Source organism: Pelodiscus sinensis, chromosome 16 (assembly GCF_049634645.1).
Source record: "Pelodiscus sinensis isolate JC-2024 chromosome 16, ASM4963464v1, whole genome shotgun sequence".
NCBI classification, from domain to species: domain Eukaryota; kingdom Metazoa; phylum Chordata; order Testudines; family Trionychidae; genus Pelodiscus; species Pelodiscus sinensis.
Window position 1 is genome coordinate 13,143,579 of NC_134726.1, and position 23,109 is coordinate 13,166,687.

A 23,109-nucleotide genomic window follows, 5' to 3' on the forward strand; every position below is an offset into this window, starting at 1 on the left:
CTAAACTAAAAGTGAGGGTTCACTGGAACAGGGACCAGAGGCTTAAGCTTATACTCTTGGAGAAGTCCCTGAGGCCGGCTTCACACACAGGATATCATACAGTTCCTACAGTAATTCCATCTCCACAAGTGAGTTCTTACTACATTTAAAATGCAGAGCCACAGCAGGGCTGGTTCCATTTATGCTGGCTCCAGGACTGCTGAAGCTCTGCCTCCCCTACCCCACCCCCACACCATGGAAACGGTGCAGGGGGAAACTGGCTTTTAAGCAAGTAGTCAACTTGACTACCCAATAAGCCTATTTAGTAAGCTACTAGTCAACTACTCCCTTACATCCCTATCGACCAGCACATTGGCACAAACTCTGTCCACGCCGAATTTGGCCACAGCACCTTCTCAATTAAAGACACCTGTCATATTGGCATCACAACCATTTCTGTAGCACAGTGACATTAGATGTATCTTCAACAGCACAGTTGCCTTGTTTGGTGCTGATGTTTCAGAACCTTGGCACTGCAGCTCTTTGGCACCATCACAATTCTCTAGTGATGATTCTGAAGGTATTCAATCTGTTTTCACTCCTCAGCACCCCTCTTCTACTAGACATCACTGACACCTCCAAGACTAACTCCTTACCATCAGTACAATTATGACATACTCCTGTTGTATGGACATCCTGGGATGCCACCACCCATGCCTTACACCTCTTTCATTTTCCGTACTGTAGTCCCTGGGGTTTGTATAACAGACATTCTACCAGGCAACCTAGCCCTACCACACACCATTCTAGTCCTTCTACTCAGGTGTCTGTACACCACAGTGCACTCTCACCTGCACACCAGGAATGGCTGAGGTAACAGAGCCAGCCCTTGATGTATCTCCTCCTATCATCTCCTCTTCCTCTCCAGACAAATCAATCATGCCTTTTCCTCCGACATCCACAGATGACTTTTGGCACTTCCAAAAAAATTTTTTAATAGTTGCCGTGGAGCTTAAAATAGCTTTAGAGGAAGTATTGGATTCTTTGAGTGCTGTCCCTGTGGGTGCTTCACTTCAGGTGCTGGTGTGTCCTCATGCCAGTGATTGGAGACTTTTCCTAGCAGTGCCATGCCACACGTGTAGTGATGCTCCATTGTACTATTGGTGTCCATCAATTTCACACGTCGTGTGGCTCCTCAGTTCCTTCTCTGCCGTCCTTGGCAGCAGATGGAGCTCCATGCAGTCACCTTTCTTTTGACCAACTTTGTATATCCCTTCTTCACTCCCTTTCCCTTTAAGAAAAACAAACTTTTTTAAAAAAACATTGTTGTTCCAGCTTGTTCTACCCGTTAACCACCATGCCTGGTTCTCCAGACTAGAAGAGATGTGACTCCTGCAAAGACCCAATGCCTGTCTTTGGCGGGTATTTATCATGCATAAAATGCTTAGAAGAAGGCCCTTGTCTCTTAGGTGCCCTCACTGCTCTAACCTAACAACCAAAGCAAGACATGGCAGAGAAACTCACCTTACAATGTTTCTCTAGGAAAAATTTCTCCAGCCCTCTCATGATGACCTTGCCACTCCTGACAGGTTCGTGCTAAAGACAAATCATCACTTCTTTAAAAAAAAAAAAAAAAATCCCTCCTTTGCTGCCATTTTGTGTGCTAAGGCCAGGACATCCATGGCCAGGTCTCTGCCTCCCATACACAGGTGACAAACCTGTTACCTTCAGAACTGCCTTTGCCCAGGACCCAATGGCACCTATCCTCCACCCTTGTCCTACTCACCACGCCCTTTTCTGGGCTAGTGGCCACCTTGGCACCCACAGTCCTCTTATAGAAGCCAATACACCACACCCTAAACACTGGCTAGAAGAGCCATTTAGATCTCCTCCACACCACAGCCGAGAGACTCGTTCCATTCCCCCTCCAGAGGAAGATCTACCTGAGGAAGGCTATCTTTAAATTACTGAAGAGGTTCGGGCTTCCCACCTCACAACTTTTCCTCATCCCTGAATGACGCGATCATCCCTACCACTTCTACTCCTACAGATCACTTGTAGGAATTTCAGGATCTTTTTAAACAATGGCTACTACCCAAGAAATTGCTCTCCCAAGAAGTCCAGGAAAAACGATTCAGACTTCTTTGGATTCTACAACCTTTCGCCAATCCCAAAATTGCTCTTCCTATGGATGAAGCCCCATATTACATCTGGCTGATGCAGTTTGGCAGAGTAGTGAGCAGGGATGGCCTCTCACTGACCCCAAGGAGAGAGAACCCCTCTCTGAGTCTGGATGGGCTAAGCTGGAGCCTGCCCCTTTAAGTCTGCAGTAGCTTGGGGGGAGGGGCTGGAAATATAAAAGCTAGGCCCAGAAGCTCAGTAGGGACCTGGCTGTTGGAGAGAGCAGAAGCCTACCCTGAGAAGACTGAGGAGCTGGCTGGGGCGGACGACTGGCCTGGGCCACCAGGCACTGGCCCAGAGAAGGAGACCCTTTTTTGCCCTACATCTAGACAGACCATACAGACACTGGGGACCCGCCCCAACCAGGGGAACAGGTACAACCAGAGGGGGAGTCTGGAAGTGACAGCAGGTAATTAAGGAAATGGAGCAGGTAATTAAGGAAATCATATGCAAACACTTGGAAGGTAATAAAGTGATAGGGAATAGCCAGCATGGGTTTGTGAAGAACAAGTCATGCCAAACTAATCTGATAGCTTTCTTTGATAGGATAACGAGCCTTGTGGATAAGGGAGAAGCGGTGGATGTCATATACCTAGACTTTAGTAAGGCGTTTGATACGGTCTCGCATGATATTCTTATTGATAAACTAGGCAAATATAACTTAGATAGGGCCATGATAAGGTGGGTGCATAATTGGCTGGATAACCGTAGTCAGAGAGTTGTTGTTAACGGTTCTAAATCCTGCTGGAAAGGGATAACAAGTGAAGTTCCTCAAGGGTCTGTTTTGGGACCCGTACTGTTCAATATCTTCATCAATGATGTAGATATTGGGATAGAGAGTACGCTTATTAAGTTTGCAGATGACACCAAACTGGGTGGGGTTGCGACTTCTTTGGAGGATAGGGACATAATTCAAAATGACCTTAGCAAGTTAGAGAAATGGTCAGAGGTAAACAGGATGAGGTTTAATAAAGAGAAATGCAAAGTGCTCCACTTAGGAAGGAACAATCAGTTCCATACATACAAGATGGGAAGCGACTGTCTAGGAAGGAGCATGGCGGAAAGGGATCTAGGGGTCATAGTGGACCACAAGTTGAATATGAGTCAACAGTGTGATGCTGTTGCAAAAAAAGCAAATATGATTCTAGGTTGTATCAACAGGTGTGTTGTAAGCAAAACTCGTGAAGTCATTCTGCCGCTCTACTCTGCACTAGTTAGGCCTCAGCTGGAGTACTGTGTCCAGTTCTGGGCGCCACATTTCAAGAAAGATGTGGAGAAATTGGAAAGGGTACAGAGAAGAGCGACAAGAATGATTAAAGGTTTAGAGAACATGACCTATGAAGCCAGGCTTCATGAGCTGGACTTGTTTAGTTTGGAAAAAAGAAGATTAAGGGGGGACATGATAGCGGTTTTCAAATATCTAAAAGGGTGTCACAAGGAGGAAGGAGAAAATTTGTTCCTCTTGGTTTCTGAGGACAGGACAAGGAGTAATGGGCTTAAAGTGCAGCAAGGGAGGTTTAGATTGGACATTAGGAAAAAATTCCTAACTGTCAGGGTGGTCAAATATTGGAATAAATTGCCAAGGGAGGTGGTGGAATCTCCCTCTCTGGAGATATTTAAGAACAGGTTAGATAGACATCTGTCAGGGATGGTGTAGACGGAGCTTGGTCCTGCCTTGAGGGCGGGGGGCTGGACTCGATGACCTCTCGAGGTCCCTTCCAGTCCTATTATTCTACGATTCTAAGTGGCCCCGGGAAGCAACGGATAATCAGGTGGATCTGATCACCCTTTAACCTGGGTCAGCATTCTTCAGTGTGGATCCCCTGCTGACCCCAGTGGCTTCGAGGCTGCCACTGCTAGGGCTCTGGTCCAGGACATGGAGTAGGGAGGGCCTGTGTCCCCTCTGCCACTCCTGCATTTGGGTGGCTGTCTCCCCCTTTCCACTTGTGCTGCAGGAACTGTTTGTCTGCCCTGCCCTGAACTAGGGCCCGGGTCGCCATTTTGCCTATGGGGAATTGTTTGTTTGTTTGGCCCACCTTCCAGCCCTGGTCTTAAAGGGGCCGCCAGACTAGGACATACAGGTCCAACCACTGGGCAGGGACTCGGGACCAAAGAAGAACTCTTACAGGCAGACGCCAGCATCAGCTTACACTTTCCCCTAACAAAAGAACAGATAGGAAATATTTTGTACCAGCTAAGGATATGGACTCTGCTTTCCCATCCCCCCTCTCCCCCACCTAGTTCTCTATTTTTGGATTCCATACCCCATAGGGCCAAGTATCCACAATTCCACACCGCATGACAGACCATAAGTGCTTTGACATCTTTGACAGGAAAGTCTACTCCTCAGCAACTTTACAACTCTTTGTAGCTAACTACTTGACATTCCTTACTGATTATGACTACACTAACTACTCTAAGTTATAAGACCTCCTAGAGTACCTTCTAGACCAAAAATGCTCTCAACTCCAAGCTGTAATACAAGAGGACGCTCAATCACTTGTACAGCCTTCCAGGTTGCTCTAGACGTGGCAGACATGGCAGCGTGCAGCACAGCAATTGCCACAGTCATGCACAGAGCTTCTTGGCTACAGGCGTCTGGCATACCTAAACAACTCCAGATGAAGGTCGAGGATCTTTCTTTCAGTAGGTTTCACCTCTTTGCCAGTAAGACTGAGGTCTTACATATGATGAAAGACTCTCTCACAACCCTTAGGACTCATGGCACGTATACTCCCCCAAACAAATGCCAGAGATACAACTCTTACCTTAGACTGAGAGACTTTTAGATAGACACAAAGACCTTTTGATTATAGGCAGAGATGAAGATGGCAGAGACGCAGACACAAGAACACCAGACTTCAGCAAACCAGCTGTCTCCTTCACACCTGTCAGTCCATTGATGATGATACTGATGACTCTTGAGGGGATTGGGGAGCACCCATTCAGTCTCACCACACAAGGCATATACATCCATTTCCTAAAGTTGCAGGTCCTGCACAATGCATGCCACTTTCTCTTGCTTCTCCAGAACCAAGATGTATACATGATGATGGACCTCATCACCTGCATGTTTTACGTAGAGGCAAGGGGGGAAGCCAGATTCCATTCACTATGCAGGGAGGCTATAAGACTATGGAATTGTTGCATTATATACAACATACATAACTCAGCTGCACACACATTAAGCTCACACAACACTACTGTGGACAAGCTGAGCAGATGCTTCCCTCCTCACCACGAATGGGAACTCGACACCACCGTTGTTATACACATCTTCAAGAAGTGGGATTAACCAACCACTGATCTGTTTGCTACAAGCTACAATGCGAAATGCCCACCCTTCTGTTCCAAAGCATGCATCAGCAAAGGCAATATGTTTCTACTAACCTGGGATGGAAACCTACTCCATGCATTTTCTCCCCATTGCTTTTCTCTCCAGGGCCATCGAAAAAATCCTGGTAGACCGAGCCAGAGTCAGTTTGATCATCCCTGCGTGGCCTGGGCAACCTTGGTTTCCTTTCCTCAAACACATGCTAGTCAGCCAATCTCCCCCTCTCCTCCCACTCCAGCAGAACCTGCTAACACTGGTATTAGACAAAACTCTACCATCCAGATCTCCACAGACTTCAGCTCACAGCCTAGCTCCTCCATGGCTCTCACATGTTGAGTTAACTTGCTCTAACCTGGTACAACACATTTTTTTTCCCACAGTAAAATACCTTCTTCTTGCTCCTTCTACTTCTACAAGTGGAAAAGATTCATGATTTGGTGTGCCTCTAAATGGGTGAGTGCACAACAGGCAGCTCTGCCGCTCCTACAGGACTACCTCCTCATGCTCAAAAAGTCAGGCCTATCAATTAGCGCACTCAAGGTTCACCTAGCAATGATACCTATACCTGCATTCCATCACAAAATTGATGTTTCCCTATTCATTCTCACAATCACAAAGTGTTTTTTGAATGGACTTTCAGTTCTCTACCCTGAAGTCAAACCTCCTGGGATCTAGATTTAGTCTTCCATCGTTCATGCACAAGCCCTTTGAGTCCCTTGACTCTTGCTCTCTTCTCCAGCGCTTTATGAAGGTCGCTTTCCTCATCACTATTACCTTGGCACATTGCATGGGAGAATTAGGAACCCTTTGACTGATCCACCATATGCCATATTTTTTTAAGGATAGAATTAGATTTCAGACTCACCCACAGTTCCTTCCAAAAGTACCCTCCTTGTTCCATATCAATAAACTGCTTCAACTACCAATCTTCTTCCCTAAACCTCATGCTAATTCCTTTGAAACCTCCATCTCACATCAAGGGTGTGGCATAAGCTTTAGCATTCTATACAGACCGGACCAAGGTCTTTAGGAAATCTCTACGACTTTTCTTTTTGGTAGCGGATCATTCCAAAGACCTTCCTATATCCAAAGAGACTCTAAATGGATGTGTTTGCTATTGTCTGAAGTGCCTCAAACCTCTTTCTACAGTTAGGGCCCACTCTACCAGATCCATACCTTCGCCCAACATTACGTACTCATGCATCATCCCAGAACAGAGATACAGCTGGGCAGAGCAGTTTTATCATCCGCCTTTCAACATACTCCAAAGCCTCCACCATCTAAGGGCACTGCTTGTTAGTCACGAAGAGTGGAGCACCCACGGAGGCATCTCTCTCAAAGAAGGGAAAGTTACTCGACTTATGCAGTAACCAGAGTTAGTCAAGATGAGTGTCCCTATGGGTGCATCACTACCGCTCTGCTCCCCTCTGCTTTGGCAATATAGCTTTTGACATAGAGAAGGAATTGATGTGCTGGCCGGGCATGGAGCTACTTGAACTAACTACAGACCATGAGCCAAGCAGCGTGTGTGCATCGCTAGCAGGGGACTGCTATCAGTCTCTCCAATCAAGGGCACCAGAAAGATACCAAGACCAAGAGTAGAACACCCACAGGGACATGCATCTCAAAGATCTCCAGTTATTGCGCAAGTTGTATAACCTTCTCTTATTTAATGACAGTGAAGACTGAGATTCAAAAAGTTAAAGCCACCGTAAAAACATATTGTTAACGTCACATGTCAACACATACAGAATATTCTTACATGAAACTGCAATAAGTTCTCAAGCAGCATTTTTCTTTTCCTGTCTCTAAACTTTGATTATTGATGGAAATATTTTTTCATCTCTTTGTATGTATATGTGATGAAACTTACTTTTACTGATACAAATCCAATCTTTCCAAACCTATATAACAAGTATTAAATAACTGTATGATTTGTTCCCCTTTGATAAGCAAGGTGGGGTTCAATCCCAAACACTTGGTCAGAAAGCGGTGTTCTGTTCGGACTGGTGACCCATCTGAACATAAGAATGGCCATACTGGGTCAGACCAAAGGTCTTGTCTGCCATCAGTGGCCAATGCCAGGTGCCCCAGAGGAAGTGAACCAAACAGGTAATGATCAGGCAATCTCTCTCCTGCCATCCTTCTCCACCCTCTGACAAACACAGGCTGGGACACCATTCCTTACTCATACTGGCTAATAGCCATTTATGGACCTAACCTCCATGAATTTATCTAGTTCTCTTTTAAACCCTGTTATAGTCCTAGCCTTCACAGCTTCCTCAGGTTGACTCTGCACTGTGTGAAGAAGAACTTCTTTTTATTTGTTTTAAACGTGCTGCCCATTAATTTCATTTGGTGGCCCCTAGTTCTTATATTATGGGAACAAGCAAATAACTTTTCCTTATTCACTTTCTCCACACCACTCATGATTTTATATACTTTATCATATCCCCCCTTAGTCTCCTCTTTTCCAAGCTGAAAAGTCCCAGTCTCTTTAATCTCTCCTCATATGGAACCCATTCCAAACCCCTAATCATTTTGGTTGCCCTTCTCTGAACCTTTTCTAATGCTAGTATATCTTTTTGGAGATGAGGAGACCACATTGTTATGCAGTATTCCAGATCTGGGCATACCATGAATTTATATACAGGCAGTAAGATATTCTCAGTCTTATTTTCTATCCCTTTTTTAATTATTCCTAACATCCTGTTTGTTTCTTTGACTGCCGCTGTACACTGCGTGGATGTCTTCAGAGAACTATCCACGATGGCTCCGAGATCTCTTTCCTGATTAGTTTGTAGCTAAATTAGCCCCCGTCATATTATATGTATAGTTGGTGTTATTTTTCCCAATGTGCATTACTTTACATGTATCCACATTCACTTTCATTTGCCATTTTGTTGCCCAGTCACTTAGTTTGATGAGATGTTTTTTAAGTTCTTCACAGTCTGCTTTGGTCTTAACTACCTTGAGCAGTTTATTTTCATCTGGCTTTCATCTTGGGCTAAGAAACAATATAATTTTCCAAGATAAGATCTTTCAGACTGGTGTCTGAAGGAGAGTTGTGGACTTAAAGTTAGCATTTTTGAACTCTTAAATTACTGATATATAGACTCCACCTTAACTTCACTTTTTCCTGGAATATTTTCCTACATAGATATGGTTGAATCATGTCATTTGTATACTTGTAATCAAAGGGTTAATATCCTTATCTGCTGTTCATTTACAACACACTAAAAGCTTTTCTACATGGTGTGGCCAGGGCCAGACTGAGGCATGGGTGAGCCTGGCAGCTGCCCGGAGCGCCAACCAATAGGGGGCGCCAGATGGCAGCTGTAAGGGGCGCGCGGCATCCCTTTCAACTGCCATCAGGCGCTGTGCTCCCGGCTCCTGCAGCGCCAGCCCCACGGCACTGGCCAGCAGCGCCATTCCCCCCACAGCCAGCAGCACTGACCGGATTGGGCAGCGCATGCACCGTGTGCCCCAGGGGTGGGCCCAGGACTGCGCGCCAGCAGCCATGCGTCCTGGGGGCATGCCCTGGGCTGCGCACCAGGGGCTGTGGCCAGCCCACGCATGCACCATGTGCCCTGGGGGAGCACCTGTGCACCTGGGGGTGGCCCCCGCGCCCGGGTCCAGGGTGCCAAAAGGGCTCGGGCCGGCCCTGGGTGTGGCATGTACATTATGAGTGTGATTTCTAAAGTGTAATGTTCTCATTAAATCAGTCAATCTAGATTCTGCTGTTGTGTACTAAAGCTTTCCTAATGCTCTTTAATCTAGTTTCAAATAAGGTAGAGCTTGTTAGGGGACATTTAGTGTACACCAGAGTAGGTTCTACTCTAAATGAAACAATAAATGTTCAAAACTTTAGTGCACAATAGGGGTATGTCTAGACTGCATCCGTCTGTCGGCAGAGGGATGCAGATTAGGCAGGTCAACATTGCAAATGAAGCAGGGATTTAAATATCCTGTGCCTAATTTGCATAAAAATGGCCACCACATTTTGCTGTCCCTTATGCCTCCTTCAAGGAGGTTTACAGGATCTGTCGAAAAAGGTTTTCTTTCTCAACAGATTCCCCTCTAGACTGCTGCTTTTTGCCAACAAAGTGCTGAGATGGCAAAACGTGTGGCCATTTTATGCAAATTAGGTGCAGGATATTTAAATTCCCACTTCATTTGCAATGTCGACCTGCCTAATCTGCATCCTTCTGCTGACAGAGGCATGCAGTCTAGACATACCCTAGAACTCTCACTCCCTTAGAATGTATTTCACCACAGTTTAGAGAAGTAGTTCAGGATTCTCATTGGGTTTATCATTAAAAACTTTATTTTAACATTGACTTTTCAAAATGTAGATTAAATGTTTCTCATAACATAACTGCATTTCTTATTTTGTTCGTATCAGAGAATCTTTTATATAATTTTAAACAGATTAAGCATAAGGTTAGACTTTAGCAACAGAGCATGTTAAAAAAATGTTAGGATGTCGTGTGTCTAGATTGTTCTACATCACTTTAATGGTCAAAGCTTCCTATTTTGCCTTTCTCTGTCCTTCCTCTCCCCCCTCTGCCCCCACCCCCGACACACACACACACAAGCAGGAATTTTTAATTTGTGTTAGTTAATGAAAAGTGGGGATTCACTGGTGATTGCAAAAGTGCAAACAGTGGTTTATCTGGGACAGGTAGCATTTCTACTAGCGTGTTCTATAAGCCTGCTCAGGGATATTTAGATAAGATGATGGTGGGAAAATTGTTCTTTTCCCACTATCCCTCAGCTACCAATGCTGAACTTCACTAGTGGGAGCAATTGCAGGAATTAGTGAAGTGAAGATTGTGAATACAAGATCTAACTTGTTTTTAAATCTAAATAAACCCACTACATAAATACTTGCTGAGTTACATTAAATGATTCCTTAAGTTCATAATTGGAACCCTGGAAATAAAAAGTTTATTGGCAGCTTTGTGCATTGGCAAACTATCTGAAAACTCATCCAAAGGACAGCTATCTAGGAGGAAACTAGTGAAAAACTGTTCTACGTAGTTTTGCTCTGAGACAAGATCTGTATAATTACCATTTGAGATCCATTAACATTTAAGAAATCCATTTTTTATAGTTTTGTCCTCATATTTTTGATCGATCACCGTAGATCTCCCTGTCAATAACGTATATTTTTGAATGTTTGATTTCTTACAGATATTGATATTTATATACATCTATACTTATTTCTGTTATCTTTCACATCTACACAGTTTGTATAAAAATGCGCATTTCTGAAAGTTTAATGTACAAGTTTACATCGTGACCATTCATACATTTTAACAGAAGTATTTATATGCATATTTTTAATTAAACCATCATAGAAATAATTTAATCAGAGCTGCCATTGTTTTTACAGCATGCTGAAGAATTAACAAAATCTCCAGTGATTGATCTAACAGAAGAAGGTACGTACAATTTTGATACTGGTGAATGAAAAATTATTTATAGAGATATAGGGAAAAAACTTAAAATATAAGATATAATTAATGAAAGGTTTCATTTAGTAATTTATTTTAAATGTACAGGAAAATAATCTTGTGGAGTTGAGACTGGGATCTAGTCCTTAGAAGAGAAAACTTTCTCATGAGGGGAACTGCTTCTGCACATCTCCATTTTAGTAGATTACATTGTAATCCAGTAACCATACCAAAATTGTTTGATTTTTAAGAGATGTAAGTTTATTTACTCATGGATCCAATGCCCCAACTGTAATTATATAAGACCCTGCTACTGTAACTGTTCCTAGTCCCTCTTTCTGGTGATGCAAATACAGTAAAACTCCAATAGTTCGGCACCTAGTTGTTCAGGATTCCCGAGGCATCAAAATGTCAAGCGCTCCTGTCCAGCTGATTAAAAAGCCGGCCGCTCAGCACACGAGCCAGCTGTACCCGGACTGAACATAAGGTTGAGGGGAGGGGGGTAAGTGGGATCATGTTACAGTATGGAGAAGAGCTTTTTGCTTCAGGGAAGGGAAAAGGAGAGTGGAGGGGGGAGGAGGATCAGGTTACAGCACAGAGTAGAAGCAAAGAGGAAAGGGGAGAGGAAAGGGAGGGAGATTGTGTCCCGGCCAGCTGTTAAGCCGGGCAGCTGTACCAGGACCTCCGGATACTCCTATCCGGCATATCTGATAATTCGGCACCACCTAGGTCCCAAAGGTGCTGGATTATCGGAAGTCTGCTGTAGATGCCATTATGAACCACTGCTTTACTCAGATTGAAGGCAACAGCTGACCAGTCTCTTTCACCCACCAAACCACTGAAATAGGCATCAGGAACCCAGAGCCAGTTGCTCACAATACAGGCTGATTAATCTTCTTAAATATCTCCCATAATGAAGGGAAATTAGTCCTCCTCATTCACTGGTAGGTGAAGACTTGCTACCCACCACAGAATGAGCTGACTACTTACCAACCACTGCTCTTGCAATGATGTTAAATAACATTCTTTTTGCTATAAATAATATGCAACTATCCAACTTAAGGTTTGGACACAGTTTGATTTCAGTAAAACTTGTTGCTTGGGGTGATTTGTAATCTCATTAATTTTTATAAATGAAGCAGAGCTTGTTCTAGGTCAAGTCCTGGATGGGAGAAATCAGTGTGCTGGAGGACCAGTGGTACAATTAAGAAATGTTTTGCCAGTATGCGAGTAGGAAGGCCACTTGACGTTGCCATGTATCTAAAAGGGTGTTATAAGGAGGAGGGAGAAAACTTGTTCATCTTGGCCTCTGAGGATAGAACAAGAAGCAATGGGCTTAAACTGCAGCAAGGGAGGTTTAGGTAGGACATTAGGAAAAAGTTCCTAACTATCAGGGTAGTCAAACACTGGAATAAATTGCTCAGGGAGGTTGTGGAATCGCCATCCTGGAGATATTTAAGAGTAGGTTAGATAAATGTCTATCAGGGATGGTCTAGACAGTACTTGGTCCTGCCATGAGGGCAGGGGACTGGACTTGATGACCTCTCAAGGTCCCTTCCAGTCCTAGTATTCTATGATTCTATGTGACCCGCACTCCTAGCCCAGGACCTCTACATTATTCTCTTTCCCGTCCCGTTAGCTGGGGGAAGGGAGCAGAATCCCTGCCTCTGCATAGAGCTGCTGAATCTGTATACAGTGCTGGGGGCAGAGTTCTTCTCATTTCCCAGAGGGGAGGGCCAGTGAGGAAAGGAGAACTACCAGTCCTGTCCCACTCTCTCTCTCCCCTTTCCCCCCGACTGCTCCCCAGGGAAAACGAGATTTCCCAGCCTAGTTCCACACACAGCCTTATAGATGCAGTAGCTCTGTGGAATGGGGAGTAGAGCCATGCCAGAGATCTTGAGAGGAGATGTGAGGGGGCAACTTGTTTTATTCAAGGATGCTATACTGGCTAAAAATAGCTTGGTGATACGGCATCCTGGAGCGTGACACCTTATTTGCAGTACTGTGCAAGATACAGTATTAGTGGCTATGGTTGGCTTGGTAGGTTGCCTTCTTTCATCTCTGTGTGTAGAACTAATCTTCAGTCATGGAGTTAAAAAGCACTATGCTGTTGTTGATTTTGGGTATGCATTTTTTAAAAACGGAATCAAAATCTTTGTAGTAATTTAGGATCCCATGCCACCTTTTTCAGTAGGGTGGGTATTAGGTAGTATTCTGGAATAATTCCTATTGGAACAAATAAGTTACTTCTTCCTAAATTCTTCCTGCAGCTAGTTTAGTGATTTCTTTTTTATGTTGTTTTTCTAAACTAGCATGTTAATGTTCCTGTGCTGTTAAAATGCTCTTGCATCCCACCAAGACAGTGATGCATTTTTGTGGTGATTTAGCATAGAAGCTTGTAAAATATGTCAAATGCAGCAATTATTTTGGAATTGATGAAGATGTTGTATTTAATGTAAGATCTTAGAGATGTTCAGCTAACTGTCGTTGAGTAGTTGGTGTGTTTCCATTGTAGATAGGAGTAAGAGCTTAAGAGTGGCCATACTAAGTCAGACCAACTGTCCATATAGCCCATTATCTTGTCTTGTGATAGTGCCAGATACTTCAAAGGAAATGAACAGAACAGGGCAATTTATCAATTGATCCATCTCTGGCATCCAGAGTATGGGATTGTGTCCTTGACATCTTAGCTGTCAGCTGATTTTCCCCTCCCCTTGTCCCTCCCCCCATGAACTTGTCTAACTCTTTTGAGCAATATGTAAATTATAAAGATGAATAATTAAATGGAATGAAGACTAAACTGTCACCTCACGGTCTCATAATGGTAGCCCATACATGTTAGCTGAAGCGCTTTAACAGTGTGAACAAGTTTCTAGAACCTTTAACAATCCTGAGAAATCCTTATTATGTAAAACAAAACCCAACATCTGTCAAACAAAGTTTTTAACCCAATTCACTTTCAGTAGGTACAAAATTACAGGATTTAAAACTTGCATTTTGTTCACAGGCAAGGTAAAAGAAGACCAGAATTCTGTGTCCCACAAAAGGAATTCAAAACCAAGAGGCACCAAATCAGATTGCCACGAACCATTAGCACAAGCATCAAATATGGTATTTTTTTCTTTTTTTAAACTTTCTATAATTTTTATTTTTAATTTTAGAGTGTTTACAAACTCCAGCTGACTAGCTCTTCATAATTCAACAATATACAACTTAAGGGAAATTAAAAAATACTTTTAAACAACATGTTTTATTAAAAGCACTATATCTGGGTAAGCTTACTCTAAGTTACAAGAAGGCAGTGCTGTATTACAGTGAAGTCTTCAGAAACCATCAAATTACTTGTACTATAATAATGGTTTCTAAAACAGTGGAAACTCTTAACAAAAATTCTAACTCTTAGGAGAACCAAGATTGAAGCAAAGAATATAGACCAGATGAGCATTGCTACATGCTAAAATGAACTTCTCTAAAAACTATTGTAGATGTTGTAGTAGAAAAATCTATCATGGGACAAAAACCAGGCAAGGGAAATTTCAGTCAAGGGTGAAAAAATTACCTTTTTTCAAATTGAGTGAAAAAGGGTTAAAATTTCATTTACTGTGGTTCATAATTCTTTGTATTCAATCCTGCTCCAGTGCCTTAAAAAACAGCTAGAATGAGGGACCAGAAATGTAAAGATCAAGTATCTAAATGTGCATGTTTTATTACTGTTGGACAATTAAGATTCTGAGAGATTTAATGGATATAGATTAAGGATGTTAAATTTCGATTAATCAGTTAATCAAGTAGTAGACAGAATTTCCATTGACTGCTTGATTAGCCAATAAGGGGGAGGTAGGGCATTCGCTATGTCGATTGCATCTCTGCCTTTTAAATGTAGTAAGAGCTGAAGAGCAGTGGGGAACCCAGGGTGAGTGGGGACTCAAGCAGTCTCCGCTCATCCCACGTTCCGACTGCTCTGCTTCTGCCTTTGAAACGTAGCAAGAGCCATGCAGCTGCCTGCCACGCGACTCTCCAGAGGAGATGGGCGGGGTAAGAATTTTTTTGTGCACAGAAACGCACCTTAGCAGGAAATATGACCTGTAGTTTTATTCACATCGGTACGATTTACTTTTGTAAACCTTTCAGTCCTGTGATGTGGTTTAGTCTGGCTGAATCTCTAGGCACTTTTTGGAAAATTGATCAGAGTGCAATAACAGAACACTTAAGTGAATTGTGACGCTGCAATTCTATCTAGATACAATGTTGAATTCAACAGTACTCAGTTTGGAACAACCAAAATAATCTTAAGACGGTGTTTGTTAGTGATGTCTTCTGATGTGTCGTTGAGGATGATGGGTGGAAAGTATTGGATATTTGAAAAATAAATTTGTTAGCAAAACATGTTCCTGTAACACTTCTTTTCTGTTGACCTCTTAGATTAGGGGTGGGGAAACCTCTTTTGGGTCAGAAAAATCAGTCAGGGGCAGTACACAAGTGAGAAGCAACAACAAAAACCAAAACCCCACCCTTCACTGATATGGCCCTGACTGAGAGAGAGAGAGACACTCCCCACATTCCCTTTGCACACTAGAGCTGGGGGGAAAGGGGAGGGACAGCCTTAGTAGATTGGGGAAGATTTGGAGCACCAGTGTGGGCTCCCCAACACTGCGGGGGACCTGGCCCTCAGAGGCCACATCCAGCCTGAGGTTCCCTACCCTCGTGGAGGGATAGTTCAGTGGTTTGAGTATCGGCCCGCTAAACTCAGGGTTGTGAGTTCAATCCTTGAGGGGGCCATTTAGGGATCTGGGGCAAAATCTGTCAGGGATAGTACTTGGTCCTGCCGTGAGGGCAGGGGACTGCACTTGATCTCTCAATGTCCCTTCCAGTTCTGTGAGATAGGTATACCCCTGTCTTAGAGACTGTAAAATAGGGCTAGTTTTGAGGGAGTCTTTTGAAATATTTTTAAAAGTGGTAAAGTAACATAAATTCAGTATGACCTCTCAAAGGCCCTTCAAGTCCTATGATTCTATATATGACAGCATGACATACCAGAAAAAACAATTTAACAAAATACTACTTTTTTATTTTAATTTAATATTGTTATCTATGTAGTTATTCTAATACTGAACTAATAAATAAAATGACTAATGCAGCGTTATTTACCACATTACAAAAAATCTTGCTCCTTAACATTTTTTTAAACTGTTTCCAAAAATGGGAACACTAAATCTGAATCAAAAGTTAGCACACTGTGGTTGATTTGTTCATTAAAGAAAAAATACAGTAATGATAACTTATTCACTTTTTTTAAAAATTATTATTCTCCCTAGTTTCTTGAACATCTTCCTCCGCTGCCCAGGATACCTCCATACCTAGAACTCAAGGATAGATTCAAAGACACTGTGCCACCTCAGAAACCTGAACTAAAACTGGCTCAGGTGCAAAATCCAAAAGGTATTGCGCTCTCATGGACTGTTACGGAGATTGATCCTAAATGCGCTCCTGTGGAGAGCTATCACTTGTTCCTATACCATGAACATCCCAATAACAGTACTGCATCACACTGGAAGAAAATAGGAGAAATAAAGGCTTTGCCACTACCAATGGCTTGTTCTTTATCACAATTTACAGCCTCCAAGAAATACTACTTTACTATACAATCAAAAGATGTCTGTGGACGTTATGGACCGTTTTGTGATATACAGTCAATTTCTTTAATTTCTCTGGAAAACTCGTAAGCTATTTCAATAATTGTTACACATTTGTTTCTTTGAAATTCTGTATTTTTACTTGTAAACAATTTAGAGTCAAGAAATTAATTGCACCACAGGCTAGAGATGTAAAAAAAATATATAACAAATATTAACTGTATAACCAATAAAAATTCAATTGGGTACATGGTTAAATGGGGGGCTTGGCTGTGCCACGGTCTGGCCCTACCTTGAGTTTCACAGCAGGTGATGGGCCAGGCCCGGGCACCAGTTAACTGGTTGCCCATTTATATCACTTCCACACAGTATTCAGTCAGTTTTGTTTCTTATCTATGATGCCCGTGGCCAATTATTTATATTCTGAGCATTATTGAATACATTTTGTAAGTTGTTTCTAAAAACTTGAGGCTAAGAATTCTAGTGTTAAAAACAAATTTCATTTCCATCCTTAGTTGTTTTCCTTCTGAATCCTTCCCCTACTATTTCTTTTCTGTGAGCATCTTTGCATGTAGGATATACTTGGGACCTAAAGGGATAAAAGTTTCCACTTGGTAGCTATGAATTTTGATGATGATCATGAGATGAGAAAGATAACATCATGAGTTCTGTGGTGTTTTCCTCACCTTTTTTTGTATTTTGGGAGAAAATAGTGGGTTTTGTGCGTTCCATTCGTTTCACCAAATGGTGCACAAACTTTCAGAAAATTTTAATTCTTGTACTTCAGTATACTCATCCAATACTGCAGGAGCACATCCATTATTCTGAAGCCTCTGAAAACTAATTGTAAGGGTAAAAGTTCCTGTCATTGGGATAATAATACCAACACTATAGTGTTTAAATATTGGAATCACCTGAGACAGTCAGCTGGACTTTGTAGAGATGCTTCATTGTACAGAACACCAAGTAAGAGTGTTTCATTATCACTCATTTTGAGCAAGAATTAAGCTTTTTGAGAATTTGATTGAAGTGTTTATAAATAAATGTTTTTCGGTGCTGTATTTCACTTGTTTGTGTGTTCTGGTTTTGAAGAGGCTACCTTTTAGGTACTACCATGGGCCACCTATCTGTGGTATGATGGGAGTAATTACTTTCCGAGACAGACCTTTCATACGCTATAAAGAGATAGGTGGCACATTACTTACATTAATTAGTGATGATTCTAGAATATTAGTTTCCAAAATTATTAATTAATAACAAAGGCAATGTAGTGGCGGTTGGCATTTTGTTTTTGGAAATGTGCATACTGAAATTAATTCAGTGATATTTGTAGTGTTTCCAGTACAGCAAGAATATAAAACAAAGACAAAATCTGATTTAATTTAAATTTAATAAATTTTATACAGTTTAAATCATGCTGTGTGGGATACACACAAGATTAACTGAATAAGTTTGATTCTTTCAGTGTTAAACTTGTTTTTATGTATGCTTAACCACAACTTTAAATTGTTACAGTCAACATGCAATCTTTCATTTCAAAACTTTTTAAAACTGGTTTCAAACTTAACTGCCCTGAATTCCCACTACCAATTTTGAAGTGTCCTATTCACACTTTTGTTGTTTTGCTTTCCTCTGTTTTATGAAAGAAATGAAAAACTGAATGATTACATGGAGGAAACAGTGAAAATGACTATATAAACTTTTATTACTGGCTTAAATAAACTGTCTTAAATAAACCAAACTGAAGGAGGTAATCTTTCCTGTCAGCTTTCAATTCCAGTAAATTCAAGTGTTGTAACAATGGGTTAAAATGTCCAGACATTAACCTGTGTCCCTTGATTAAAAAGTTTTATAAAGTCTTTATTTTCATATATACATATGTCAGCCTATGGTCAGGTCAGTGCATGTGGTCTGTGTGTGTGATACACCCGAGTCTTCAACTGCTAGGACAGGGTCCCTTCACAGCAGGCAGCCTATTGGAGGCTGACGGGTGCCCCAAAAGTTCGCAGGGAGAGCTTATTACACTCGAGTCTTTAGCTGCTAGGACGGGGTCCCTTTGCAGCAGGCAGCAGACTGACGGGTGCCCCAAGGGTTTGTCCCGTGGAGGCGACAGAACCCAAACCCCCAGCTCTGCTTGCATCTGCCCCTGTGACCGGCTGGAGTTCTTTTAATTGTGTCTGGTGCTGTTACAGCAACAGGAAGAGTCAGGTTAAAGCTTAAACAGTTACTGGTTTATTAAAGAGGCTTATAAAGCATGTGGTTACAATGACTATTGTTCTACCTCTTAACTGCTAGCAAATACAGATCTTAAAATGGTTACAAAGGAAAAGGAAGATAGAAAATAACGGTACCAAGTGACAGCTTCATCTTTAAAGAGCTCTATTCTATACATGCACTAAAACAAAAGGACACATACAGGTACAATTTTTACCCCCTGCTGCGTCTCTCGATTCCAGCGTGTCAGGCCAGGACCGGTCACTCAATTCCCTGGGAAAGATGAATACGAGGCTGGGCGTCCCCATGTGGATCTCGGGAGGCAATCACCTAACCCGACCAGCAGGTAGATGGTAGATTGATGCTCAGAGGGAGTGTGCTGCTGGGCCCATCTTTATACCCGTGGGGTCACGTATTCTCTTTCTTATTTATGGAGCTAAGTGGTACTGGTTCGTCTTTGTGACGCCAGTTCTTATAAGGGAGTTGTGAACTTAATTTACACTTGTAAGAGAGATAACTAAATTGGGAGTACTGGACATTCTTTACTCAGCAGGAGATTCCTCTCCCAGGGACGGTTGTGTGATCGTATCAACATAGGTTGCTAGCCAAGGGCAGTTCTCGCAGCCTCTAGGTCGTTTATTGGCTTGATCACCCTCTGTTATCTGTGTTTTACAGTTATCCAGGGTCAGATGAGCCAGCATATCCGGGCCTCTGTCAAGGTATCAAAGACTATGCTGATTTTATTGCTCTCTGTGTCCTGTGTGCTCTGAGGCATCTTGTAGGAGCAAGCAAGATCTATGTGACTGGGGAAGGGGAGGCTCTGTCTTGCTACAACATACAGGAATTTTAAAAGTTGGGAAAATTCTAATAAAAGCAACTTGGAAGATCATTTTTGTTGCAGTAATTTGCTGTTCTTTGAATGGCCTCTACATAGTCCCACTCTTGGATTGTGTCCTGGGTGCATCTTGTTATGGAATGTTTTCTAGCAGAGCCTGTTGGAATACTCCCTTGTCTTTTCCTTCTCTGTTCTTGACCGTTTTGAAGATGACCCTATAAAAGGAGTTTATTTAAGCCAGTAATAAAAGTTTATATAGTCATTTTCATTGTTTAGAAAAGAGAAGATTAAGGGGGGACGTGATAGCAGTTTTCAGGTATCTAAAAGGGTGTCATAAGGAGGAGGGAGAAAACAGTTTTTGGTCCTGCCATGAGGGCAGGGGACTGGACTTGATGACCTCTCAAGGTCCCTTCCAGTCCTAGTATTCTATGATTCTATGGTACTCAGAACACCTCAGTTCATTCCAGTCATTTTTGTGAATGGTCTCTAGAACTTCACCAGAACCAACTCTTCAAGCAAGACACCATAATTAGCTAGCTTTAATCATAGCTGCTAGCTATAGTTAATTATATATTTTTATTTCTATTTCTTTGGAACCTGTATATCTTCTTCTGCAGCATCAACTAACAGGAAGAGCAGTAATACAAGTTCACTGCTTCTTCAGCTGATGGTAACTGATCCAGAACATACTTCTGGATTCTAAAAGGGAAAGAGATCAGTGATAAGAGAAAGACAGTAGCTTCTCCTGTGGTAGGTGTTGGATGGAGAGAGACAAACGATTGTAGAGGATAATGATACTTCTCCAACTAGTTTCCCTGGAAGTTTGCTTCCCCATTTTCAGTTTTAAGGTTTCAAAGACCTTTTAGTTTCACCACTACTTCGGATCTGAGGTTAGATTAGTCAGATAGGGACAGGCCAATAGTTCTACCACCTCAGTTCCATTTACTGACAAAATACCATTTTAGAGCACACACTAGACTAATGCTTCATGTAGTCTATACATATAGACTATGCCTATATCCTAGTAGGTTCTGCAATAGAGAACCTGATTCTGGTGACTTTCATTTTTTTTCCTTGGGCTGGATGAGTCTACTGGCTTTCTCTGATCCACTATGGGGAGGTTAAATAAAACCTTGTAGAGGAGTCATCCCTGCAAAACCTCAATGGAAGCCCCATTCACCAGATCTGATGCTCTGGAATGCTATCCGTTCATTATCCCAAATAATTAATCAGAAGAACCATCTATGGGTTGTGGAATTTCAGTATATTGGTTTAAAGCCTGGTGACCAGAGAGCCACAGGTGACAATGGAGCTGTTACAGCATCTTGCCTGTCTCAATATGCCATACAATTTCTTGAGCTGGTGCTGAGAAGGACTTCTGCTTGAAAGATGACTTCCACAAAAACTCATGTTGTTGCTCTTACTGACTTTGATATTGTGGAACACGTGTCTAATTCCAAGATCACTCTACCAACATTAATAGGACTTTTACAGCTTGCCAGAATCATGTGATCAAATCCAGCAATGAACTTGGCAGTGCACTGGCAGTGTCAGGTTTACCCTGATTTGTATAACTGGTTCACGAAGGGTTTACAAAAGTCCTCAGACATGTTTACTTTTTGAGAAAGGGGGACCCAGAATAAATTGAAAGAAATCTTGCCTTCCTACATAGAAAGTTTTTTTTCTTGTTGTTTTTTTTTGTTTGTTTTTTGTTTTTAATCTGGGTGATTTTTAGATTTCAGAAGTGAGTCACCCATTCTCAAACATCAAGATAATTCCTTCCAACAGTAATATTCTTTTTCTAGATAATAATCTTTATGGCTACAGCAATATATCTTTCCATGCACTGACCTCAGAATGAGAATGCTATAACATTGGCTGGTAACTGGCTCGGTGGACATGGGAAAGTCAGTGGGTGTTATATACCTTGACTTTAGCAAGGCTTTTATACGGTCTCCCACAATATTCTTGCCAGCAAATTAAGGGGATGTGGATTGGATAAATGGACGGTAAGATGGATAGAAAGATGGCTAGAAGGCCGGGCCCAGCAGGTAATGATCAACGGCTCAATGTCAGGATGGCGGTCGATTTCTAGCGGAGTGCCCCAAGGTTCGGTTCTAGGACCAGTTTTGTTCAATATCTTTATTAATGACCTGGATGAGGGGATGGATTGCGCCCTCAGCAAGCTTGCAGATGACACTAAGCTGGGGGGAGAGGTAGATACTCTTAAGGGCAGAGATAGGGTCCAGAATGACTTAGACAAATTGGAGGATTGGGCCACAAGAAATCTGATGAGGTTCAACAAGGACAAGTGCAGAGTCCTGCACTTGGGACAGAAGAATCCCAAGCATAGTTACAAGCTGGGGACCAACCAGTTAATTAGTAGTTCTGCAGAAAAGGACCTGGGGGTTACAGTGGATGAGAAGCTAGATATGAGTCAACAGTGTGCCCTTGTAGCCAAGAAGGCTAATGGCATATTAGGTTGCATTAAGAGGAGCATTGCCAGCAGATCCAGAGATGTCATTATTCCCCTTTATTCGGCTTTGGTGAGGCCACATCTGGAGTATTGTGTCCAGTTCTGGGCCCCCCACTACAAAAAGAATGCAGATGCATTGGAGAGGGTCCAGCAGAGGGCAACCAAAATGATTAGGGGGTCTGGAGCATATGACCTATGAGGAGAGGCTGAGGGAGTTGGGTCTGTTTAGTCTGCAGAAGTGAAGAGGGAGGGGGGATTTGATAGCAGCCTTCAACTTCCTGAAGGGAGGTTCCAGAGAGGATGGAGAAAGGCTGTTCTCAGTAGTGACAGATGGCAGAACAAGGAGCAATGGTCTCAAGTTGTGGTGGGGGAGGTCCAGATTGGATATTAGGAAAAAGTATTTCACTAGGAGGGTGGTGAAGCACTGGAATGGGTTACCTAGGGAAGTAGTGGAGTCTCCATCCCTAGAGGTGTTTAAGTCTCGGCTTGACAAAGCCCTGGCTGGGTTGATTTAATTGGAATTGGTCCTGCCTAGAGCAGGGGTCTGGACTTGATGACAAGTTCAGACAACATGTGTGAAAGCTAATTCTCCTAAAATTGGTGTTCTTATCTCTTATTTCATGGACACAGCACATCCTAACCTGGGACCGGAAGTTCATTTCAATAACCAAACACCGCATAGTCCTTTTCTTTTGAGTGATTGTTAGTGTGTATTCCACTTCTAGTGACTTGAAAACAATGATTTTGTAGATTAAAGATGGAAGTTCAATTTATTTGAATTTCTGACGAAGCATACACTGGATCTTAATGCTGTGGCTAGGGAATAATACTGTGTAGCAGTGCTGACCTCATGTTGAAGCTACCTGGAAGATTTCAGAGATTGGTATGTGTGACGGGGTCGTGGAGGACAACGGGGGCAGGGCAGGGAGCCGGCCCCAGGACACTGGCACAGGCACAGGAGGGGAGGCGGCAGTATTAAAAGGAGGAGAGGCGGAGAA

At 42.5% G+C, this 23,109-nt stretch overlaps 1 protein-coding gene across 5 annotated transcripts in view; it reads left to right on the forward strand.

Annotated features, from left to right (window-relative positions):
- ATF7IP2 (activating transcription factor 7 interacting protein 2) overlaps positions 1-17,647 on the forward strand; it is an 89,799-nt gene extending 72,152 nt beyond the window's left edge. For all 5 annotated transcript variants that reach the window (XM_075899287.1, XM_075899291.1, XM_075899288.1 and 2 more), the window contains 3 exons: positions 10,893-10,941; positions 13,961-14,064; positions 16,269-17,647. In XM_075899287.1, the coding sequence (XP_075755402.1) occupies positions 10,893-10,941; positions 13,961-14,064; positions 16,269-16,676 (561 nt within the window). In that variant the 3' untranslated portion in view covers positions 16,677-17,647. The remainder of the gene's footprint in view (positions 1-10,892; positions 10,942-13,960; positions 14,065-16,268) is intronic.
- The last annotated feature ends 5,462 nt before the right edge of the window (positions 17,648-23,109 follow it).